This window comes from Cupressus sempervirens, chromosome 10, assembly GCF_028749045.1.
Source record: "Cupressus sempervirens isolate cs-2001-9-10 chromosome 10, ASM2874904v1, whole genome shotgun sequence".
Classification (NCBI taxonomy): Eukaryota; Viridiplantae; Streptophyta; class Pinopsida; order Cupressales; family Cupressaceae; genus Cupressus; species Cupressus sempervirens.
In genome coordinates this window covers 630,641,355-630,651,046 of record NC_143127.1, presented here as the reverse complement: position 1 = coordinate 630,651,046, position 9,692 = coordinate 630,641,355, and the positions used below count along the sequence as shown (strand labels likewise).

At 37.8% G+C, this 9,692-nt stretch overlaps 1 protein-coding gene across 1 annotated transcript; it reads left to right on the top strand.

Moving 5' to 3' along the window:
* The first annotated feature begins 1,826 nt into the window (after positions 1 to 1,826).
* On the top strand, positions 1,827 to 9,437 carry LOC149535420 (putative pentatricopeptide repeat-containing protein At3g23330). The gene is made up of 3 exons (XM_089806133.1): positions 1,827 to 1,898; positions 8,667 to 9,150; positions 9,328 to 9,437. Exons 1-3 carry the CDS (start codon positions 1,827 to 1,829, stop codon positions 9,435 to 9,437), a joined length of 666 nt encoding a protein of 221 aa, XP_089662259.1.
* Positions 9,438 to 9,692: the final 255 nt, after the last annotated feature.

The window sequence follows — 9,692 nt, the reverse complement described above, 5'->3', positions numbered from 1 at the left end:
TAAAATATGAGAATATTTTTCTAAATTGAGAACAAAACTTTTCTTATCAAAATTATTCTCTCCAATCTGATCGGGTATTTGAGCACATACTTCACATCAAAAGACTTTAGAATGCTTAAAATTTGGTTTCTTCCCACTCCAAGCTTAATGTTTTGCAAAATACTTGTGGGAGATCTATTTAATAAATAAGATGCGGTATTAACAGCTTCAGCTCGTGGAAACGAAGGCAGATCGTTAGATTGTATTATACAAAGTGTCATTTTTATAAAGTTTTGGTCTTCCTTTCAACAATGTTATTTTGTTGAGTATATCTAATTGTCATTTCTCTCTTGATTTTATGATATTCAAGAAAATGGATTTGATTTTATTATTTATATATTTTCCACCATTATCGCTTTTTATTTACTTGAATTTATTTCCATTTCCATTTTCCACGAGACCTTTAAACATATAAAATTTTCTAAACAATTCATCCTTTTGCTTCAAGAGGTAAACATGAATTTTCCTTGAAAAATCATTAATAAAAATTAAAATATATCTAGTTCCTCCCTTTGATGTTGGTTTCATAGGATCACACAAATCAATATGGAAAAGTTCAAGACATTTGATTGCTCTCCGTGTAGACCTCTCAAAAGTGTCCATATCATGTTTACCAACCATGCATTCTTCACACACATTTATATTTATTTTTATCCAAGGTAGTCTATGAATCATATTCATCTTTGAAAGCATAGCCAAACTTTGATAATTTAAGTAATAGTATCTTTGATGCCATAACTCACTTAAGGATGATCTTATAGTAATATAAGCCTTCTTATCACCATATGTTGAACGTTTATATATTCCATCATTCTCAACTTATGCTGCCATTATTTTGTATCCATAACACTTATCTAAAAAAGAAACTCCACCTTATAACCATGTTGAGTTATTTGACTCACTGAAAGAAGATTTTTGATCAACTTAGGTACAAGATCTACATTAGTTATTTTCACATTTTTGTCATTATTTTCTTTCACTGAAATTCTACCTAGTCCTTCAGTGTCATGTGAACTCTCATCACTAAGAAACTTTCTTGCACATTTTGTTTTGTTATAACTTGTTACCCAAAATTTTTACAGAGAGTTTAATTATGTTAATTAATTAGAAAGAGAGATTAATCCTCAAGAAAAATCAAACTCTCTCTCCTCGTATTTTTCTCTCTCCATGTACTAAAACTTTTAGAGAGAAGTACAGAGTTTGAGTTTGAGTTTCATTCCCCTTTCCACAACCGTCTCTCTCCATGTACTTTTCTCTCTCCACGTACTCAAACCTTTTAGAGAGAAGTACATGGTTTGAGTTTGAGTTTGAGTTTTTCTGCTCAATTTTTCTCTCTCCATGTACTAGCCATACTCTCTCTCCCCGTACTCAAAATTTTTAACCTAATCCTAACCCGAACTCCCCAACCCCAAACCTACCTATTAAAACAATTGGTAGCAGGAAATAAAATTCACTGATATAATTTGGAAGATTGGTTTTAGTTGAAAAAGAAGACACTCCCAGGTCAATGGTGGTGAATTCTAAGAGGATGACTGTGTTTTCAAGGATGCCAATTTTTGATAGCCCCCCTCAATGCACCAGTTTGTTTTCCCCATATCATTGATTTTTATTGCACTACGTGACATTACCTCCCTCACAGTTCATAGAATTTATTGAAATCTATTCACATATTCAGTCTATCATTTTGCCATCTAATGTTTTATTCTATATTCACTCCTGTGATAGCATCGTGAGTTTTTTTTCTTCGAGAAAATGAAAAATGTGAGAAGCATGAAAGATTTTAAATAATGATAGGCATGCTGTTTGGAATGAACATTGCTCAGTCACGCATGCAAGCCCAGACCTGCGGGTTGAATGAGGTGAGACCAACACACAAAATGTTGAAAGTGTACGACAGAGTAATTAAAGAACATTTGCATGGTTAATGCAGCTTGTTCTCCCTGCCATGACAACACATAGAAATGTGGAATAACATAGACAGTTGTTGGAAATTAACGTCAAGAGCTAGTTGTTTGTCCTCAAGCCCCACACCCATCTACCCTGTCAGCACTGCAGGCATCCATGGTCGACAGGCATTTAATTTTGGTAGGTAAGTTTTTGAAATTTGACCGTTGAGAGGAAAAATGGAATGTGACAAAAGGAATGTTATTCATTCATTCAGTAGAGTTTTTACAGATCAAGCATATTAGAGAGAAGTTGCAGAGCTAAGCAGAGAAGGAAGAAGGAAAGAAGTTTGTGCCTCCAGTTGCACGTGTTTCCCTTGCTCACTCTGTAAGTTTGTCATTGTTAGATTCGTCCTGTTGAAGTAGTGATTGCTCCAGGCACCTTTGTATGCAACCATTAGAGTTGCAGGTTTAAAGTTTTTTTGAAGCATAATCAGTTTAGGGTTATTTTAGGGTTTTCTGGTTAAAGCCGAATGCTCCCAGATTTTGTAATAGTTTAAATCTCAGTTAAATACAAAGAAAGCAAGCATACTTGAATCTATTGATCTTTCCTTGTATGTTGCATTTGAGAAATTTTTTTGGAAGCTTAAAACTTTGGCTCTGTAGTTTTAATGGTGAAAGCATTCATGTTGAAATATCTTAAGTTATAATTTCTCAGTTGGAGCCGAGCTCACTCGACATCTATTGTTGCTGAGCATTTCTCTTGGAGCCGAGCATACTCGGCATCTATTGCTACCAAGCTCCTCTTTGTGCCAAGTTCACTCGGCACCTGTTGCTTGTCACTCGGCACTATCAAGTGTCGAGCAAGTGTCGAGTAAATCTGACACTCGGCACCTTCTTATGCCGAGCACTTTTCTTCAAGTGCTGATCAACCTACCACTCAGAACCATCAAGTGCTGAGTAAAACTGGCACTCGACACCTTTATGTGCCAAGCACTTTTGTAAGAGCTGCGTAAAGCTTTTAGGGTTATAGTTGTGAGATTAAGTTTGATTTTAATTGAGTTTTCTCACATGGTATCAAAGCTTTGAGGTCCCACATCCAAAGTGAGTTAGGGCATTTGTTTTCTTGGGATATTTATCATGGCAGGAGATGTAGGAAAGATCTGGCAACAACCACCATCATTTAATGGACAGAATTATGATACATTTGCAAAGAAAATGAAAACCATTATGTTTGTAAATGATTTGTGGGAGTTTGTAGTTAATTGGTTCAATGATGTGACTGATCCAACTCAGTATGCTGCCCTCACAAATGCACAGAAGACTCATTTGAAAGAGTCAAGGAGAAAAGATGCAAAAGCATTAAGCTTGATTGAAGCAGCAATGATAGAGACAATTTTTCCAAAGATTGCAGTAGCAAATTATGCAAAGGAAGCATGGGATATCCTTGAGACAAACTTCAAGGGGACTGATAAAGTCCGTACTGTAAAGCTATAGAATATAAGGAGGGAATTTGAGAACCTTCAGATGAAAGAGAATGAATCAGTTTCAGACTTTAGTTCAAGAACCTCCAATATGATTAACCAACTGAAGTCAAATGGAGAAGACTATCAAGAGAAGAGGATAGTGGAAAAGATATTGAGGAGTCTACCTCACAAATATGACCATTTGGTGATGACCATAGAAGAGGCAAAAGACCTCACTACTTTGACAATGGATGAGTTGATGGGTTCTCTTCAAACCCATGAGTATAGGATCAATAGATCCACATCTTCTTCTACCCAAGAGCAAGCATTCAAGGCTCAGTCAAATCCAAAAGGAAGGGGGAGAGGAAGAAATGGCTCAGGCAAGAACTCCAGAGGTAGAGGCCGAGGAAATGGAGGACAAAGAAATGCTGCAGCAGAAAGCTCAGGAAGAGCAGATGGAGCAAGTAGCTCACAAAATACTTCAAAAGGAGGTAAGAAAAACTACAACTCAAATAAGAGTAGTGTAGAATGATACTACTATCATAAATATGGGCATTATGCAAATGAATGCTGGAAGAAGCAGAATGATCAGTCAGGACAAGTAAATGTGGCTGATGTGAATATGGGAAGTGGACCCAATGCTGCTGCCTTCAACATGTGTAATGTTGGTGAAGAAGGAAGCCCTGAGGTTTGGTACCTCAATAGTGGATGTAAAAACCACATGAGTGGTAATGAAACCTTGTTTTCATTCATTGACAAGAGTTTTAAATCTGAAATTGAAATGGGTAACAATGGAACCCTACCAGTTATGGGCAAAGGATCTATTATGGTCCGCACCAAGAAAGGTGAGAAAAAGGAAATACAAAATATGTATTTTGCCCCTAGTATGAAGCACAATTTGATGAGCATTGGTCAGCTCATTCAAAATGGATACAAAGTGCTGATGGAGAATGACACGTGTGTCATTCATGAAAAGGATGGGAGCAAGAATTTACTTGCAGCAGTTCAAATGACAAAGAATAGAATGTTTCCCTTGAGGATAGAGACATGTTTCTAATCTCAAGTTTGTGCTGCACCTCCCACACAATCAGCTCTAAGGAGTTTGATTGAAGATCCCTCACGGCTATGGCACCTCAGTTATGGTCATCTTGGCTATGCTGGTTTAAAATTATTGTCAAATAAAAGAATGGTAGAAGGTTTGCCACGAATAGGAAATTCATGTGACAAGTGTGAGGCTTGTATTTTGGGTAAGCAACATAGGCTTCCCTTTAATTCTGGAAATTCTAGGAGGGCTAGATATCCATTAGAGTTAGTGCATACTGACCTAGTCGACCCTATGCAAGTTACTTCCATTGGGGGGAGTACTTATTTTATGACATTCATTGATGATTTCAGTCGTAGGACATGGGTGTATTTCTTAAAGAATAAATCTAAAGCATTTAATAAATTTGTAGAATTTAAAGCCCAAGATGAAAGAGAATGTGGACACTATATCAAGGTCCTTAGATTAGATATAGGAGGGGAGTATACCTCCAATTCTTTTGTAAATTTTTGTAGGAAACATGGCATTAAGAAAGAGCTCACAGCCAGTTATACACCATAGCATAATGGAGTGGCTGAAAGAAAGAACAGGAACATTGTTGAAATGGCAAGGAGCATGATGAAAGAGAAAGGTCTCCCAATTGAATTATGGGGAGAGGCTATGGCAACAACAGTTTACCTAATTAATAGGTGTCCTACAAAGGAAATCCATGATAAAACTCCAATGGAAGCTTGGTCACGAATAAGATGGATAGTTGAACACGTAAGGGTGTTTGGATGTGTTGCATATGCACATGTGCCTAAAGAGCAAAGGCAAAAATTTGATGACAAAGGTGTGAAATGCATTTTCACAAGGTACAACCCAGAATCAAAGGCATATAGATTGTATGACCCATTGAATAACAAGATGATGCTTTCAAGAGATGTGGAATTTCTTTAAAATCAGTCTTGGTATGGTTCAATTGATGAGTCACCGTGCACTTCTAGTAAAGTGCCAATTATGAGTGAAGAAGATGCTGATGAACAACAAGAAGGAGCAAATAGAAGAAAAGGCAAGTAGGTTCAGTCATTGACGAGCTCCTCTAGGCATGATCGAGTGTCAGTGCCGAGCACCTATGAAGACCGAGCTAGTCAGCAATGCAACCAAATGAAGATTCTAATCCCACACTCTCCTCCCTGTTACCAAGAAAGACCAAGAGTCTTAGGGAGTTATACCAAGATGAAACGTATGAAGATTATGATGAGAGTGTTAATTTTGCATTATTTTCTCATAGTGATCCAATATATTTTGAAGAAGCTATTAAGGAGAAGAAATGGTGTAAGGCCATGGATGAGGAAATAGATGCCATAGAAAGGAATAAGACATGGGAGCTAACTGAATTTCCTCCCAAGAAGCAAGTGATTGGAGTGAAATGGGTCTATAAGACCAAATGCAATACTGAAGGCAAGATTGATAGGCATAAGGCAAGGCTGGTAGTCAAGGGCTACAAATAGCAGTATGGAAGATATTATGATGAGACCTATGCCCCAGTTGCAAGAATGGAAACCGTGTGTGTTGTCATAACAATTGTAGCTCAGCACAAGTGGAAGGTATTTCAAATGGATGTAAAGTTTTACTTCCTTAATGGTGTATTGAAAGAAGAAGTGTATGTGGAGCAGCCACTTGGTTATGAAGTTGCAGGTGAAAAGAATAAAGTATATAGATTGAAGAGAGCTCTTTATGGGATCAAGCAAGCTCCAAGGGCATGGTACAATAGGATTGACTCATATTTGATGAGCAATGGCTTTAGCAAAAGCAATGGTGAGCCCACTCTTCACATCAAGGCAGCAGATGGTAATGTATTGATTGTTGTCTTGTATGTAGATGACTTGATTTTTACTAGTAATGAAAAGGCTCAAATTGGTGAGTTCAAAGAGGCCATGAAAAGTGAATTTGAAATGATAGACCTAGGTCTCTTGAAATACTTTGTAGGCATAGAAGTAAAAAAAATGCATGATGGAATTTTCATCTCTCAAGAAAAATATGCAGGGCAGATCTTGGAGAGATTTAAAATGCAAAACAGTAAGGCAGCCTCTACATCAACAATAGTAAGTCTAAAGTTGAGCAAGGAAGACTCTAGCAAGAGAGTGGATCTAACACTATACAAGAGTATGGTTGGAAGTCTAATGTATTTGACTACAACTCGGCCAGACCTTATGCATGTAGTAAGTCTGATATTTCCAGATTTATGGAAACACCAAAGGATTCCCATTGGCAAGTGGGAAAGAGGGTCTTAAGGTATGTGAAAGGTACCAAGGGATTTGGAATTTTGTATACTACAAATGATGATTTAAAGTTGGTTGGTTATACTGATAGTGATTGGGCTGGAAGTTTAGATGATAGGAAGAGCACTTTTGGATACATGTTTCATATGGGATCGGGTGCAATTTATGGGCATCCAAGAAGCAACCTATTATTGCTCAATCTACAGCAGAGACTGAATACATTGCAGAAAATGCATCAGCATGTCAAGTAATTTGGCTAAGGAGGATCTTGATAGATTTGAATGAAAGGCGAGAGGATGGAACCACAATTTATTGTGAAAACATCTCACCAATTGCATTGTCCAAGAATCCAGTCTTCCATGGGAGAAGCAAGCATATAGAGATCAGATATCACTTCATCAGAGAGTTGGTGGAGAATGGGGATATCGAGATGGAATTTTGCAGGTCTGAGCAGCAACTAGCAGACATCTTTACCAAGCCATTAGGCATTGGAACTTTTGTGCACCTAAGATAGAGTCTTGGTGTAGTTGATTTGGATCAGCAGTGATCCTTGTTTGTGGGTCTCAAGACAAAGGGGGAGTGTTGGAAATTAACATCAAGAGCCAGTTGTTTGCCCTCGAGCCCCACACCCATCTACCCTGTCAGCACCATAGGCATCCATGATCGGTAGGCATTTAATTTTGGTAGGTAAGTCTTTGAAATTTGAACGTTGAGAGGGAAAATGGAATTTGACAAAAGGAATGTTATTCATTCATTCAGTAGAGTTTTTGCAGATCAAACAGATTAGAGAGAAGTTGCAGAGATGAGCAGAGAAGGAAGAAGGAAAGAAGTTTGTACCTGTAGTTGCACGTGTTTCCCTTTCTCACTCTGTAAGTTTTTCATTGTTAGACTCATCCTGTTGAAGCAGTGATTGCTCCAGGCACCTTTGTATGCAGCCATTAGAGTTGCAGGTTTGAATTTTTTTTGAAGCATAATTAGTTTACGGTTATTTTTGGGTTTTCTGGTTGAAGCCGAATGCTCCCAGATTTTGTAATAGTTTAAATTTTAGTTGAATAGAAAGCAAGCAAGCATACTTGAATCTATTGATCTTTCCTTGTACGTTGCATTTGAGAAATTTTTTTGAAAGCTTAAAACTTTGGCTCTCTGGTTTTAATGGTGAAAGCATTCACGTTGAAATCTCTTAAGTTATAATTTTTCAGTTGGAGCCGAGCTCACTTGACATCTATTGATGCCGACCATTTCTCTTGGAGCTGAGCATACTCGGCATCTATTGCTACTGAGCTCCTCTTTGTGCTGAGTTCACTCGGCACCTGTTGCCTATCACTTGGCACTATCAAGTGTCGAGCAAGTGCCGAGTAAATTTGGCACTCGGCACCTTCCTATGCCGAGCACTTTTCTTCAAGTGCCGAGCAACCTACCACTCAGCACCATCAAGTGCCGAGTAAAACTAGCACTCGAGACCTTTATGTGCCGAGCACTTTTGCAAGAGTCGTGTAAAATTTTTATGGTTACAGTTTTGAGATTAAGTTTGATTTTAATTGAGTTTTCTCACAATAGTGGTATTCGATGGTTTGATTAATCGTAGCTCATACAGTCCACACCATTTCATATGGTTTTTATCTCAAAGAATTTGCAAAATAATCAATGAGTTCTACATTTTCAAAGGCATAGACCAGGCCTAGTGAAAGTTTAACCAAATTTAAACTCTCAGCCATGCAGGCAGGTCCAGACCTACATTTTGACAAGTAAAACAACACGGGTTTGTTTGGAGGATGACAAGCATTGAAGATGTCTGAAGATTTAAATGATAACGGAAAAGACCAAGGCGTGAGCATTGTTCTTTGTAACTGGCAATCTAGTTAGATGTTAGACAAAGCCTCGTCACTTTTGTTAGCAGCCGTGGGCATATAGGAAGTTTTAAAAAAAAATCATTTGGTTGAATGTTTAACAAGACACGTGATTTGTGTGCCAGATAGATTGTGCTCAGAAAGTGTTTGAAATATTACATGAGAGAGATACAGTGGTATGGAATTCAATGCTCTCTGGATATTCACATAATGACTACTATGAAGATATGTTGAAGTTGTTTATTCAAATGCGGCAAGAAAGAATAAAACCAGATGAATGTAGCTTTGTCTATTGTCTCAATATATGTGGTGGCCTTGTAGTATTAGAATTGGGCAAGCAGTTTCATGCCCTTCTCATGAGAATCGAATTTGGTTTGCATGTTTCTATTGTCAATGCTCTTATTACCATGTATTCCAAATGCGGATGCATAGAGGTTGCATGCTATCTATTTAACAAAATGCCTAAACAAGACGCAATCTCTTGCAATGTCATTATTACAGGCCATGCTCACCATGGTTGTGGTAAACAAGCTCTCAAAGTCTTTGAAAAAATGCTAGATGAAGGCATCAAGCCAACTCATGTGACCTTTATTGTTGTTCTTGCTGCCTGTAGTCACTCATGGCTAGTGGATGAAGGAAATTGCTATTTTGAATCCATGAGCCAACACCATTGCATTAGTCCAACTTTGGACCACTAAAATTGCATGATTGACCTTCTTGGTCATGGTGGAAATTTCAAAGATGTGGAAAATTTAATGAGAAACATGCCATTTGATCCTGGTGCAGTTGGATGGGTAGCATTGCTCGGCACCTATAGAAGCCACGAAAATGTAGAAGCTGGGGAGCTGTGTAGCAGAGCACCTTTTGAAATTGGAGCCATAAAACATCATATGTGAATACTGGCAAATATGTATGCTGCCCACTGGACCAATATGATGATATCCTAATTCATTATTTGAAAGCTCTGAATGCATACCTTCACGAAGGAGGAGATTCAGTGAATGTAGAAATCACATTTTACAGATCTCGTAACCCAAATGTTTCAACACTTTATGTACCATGATATCTATTTGATTAGAATGTCAATTGTTTGACAAAAGTGCTCGAGATTTGAAAAGAAAATGCACATATTCAATTACCAAGTGTATGAA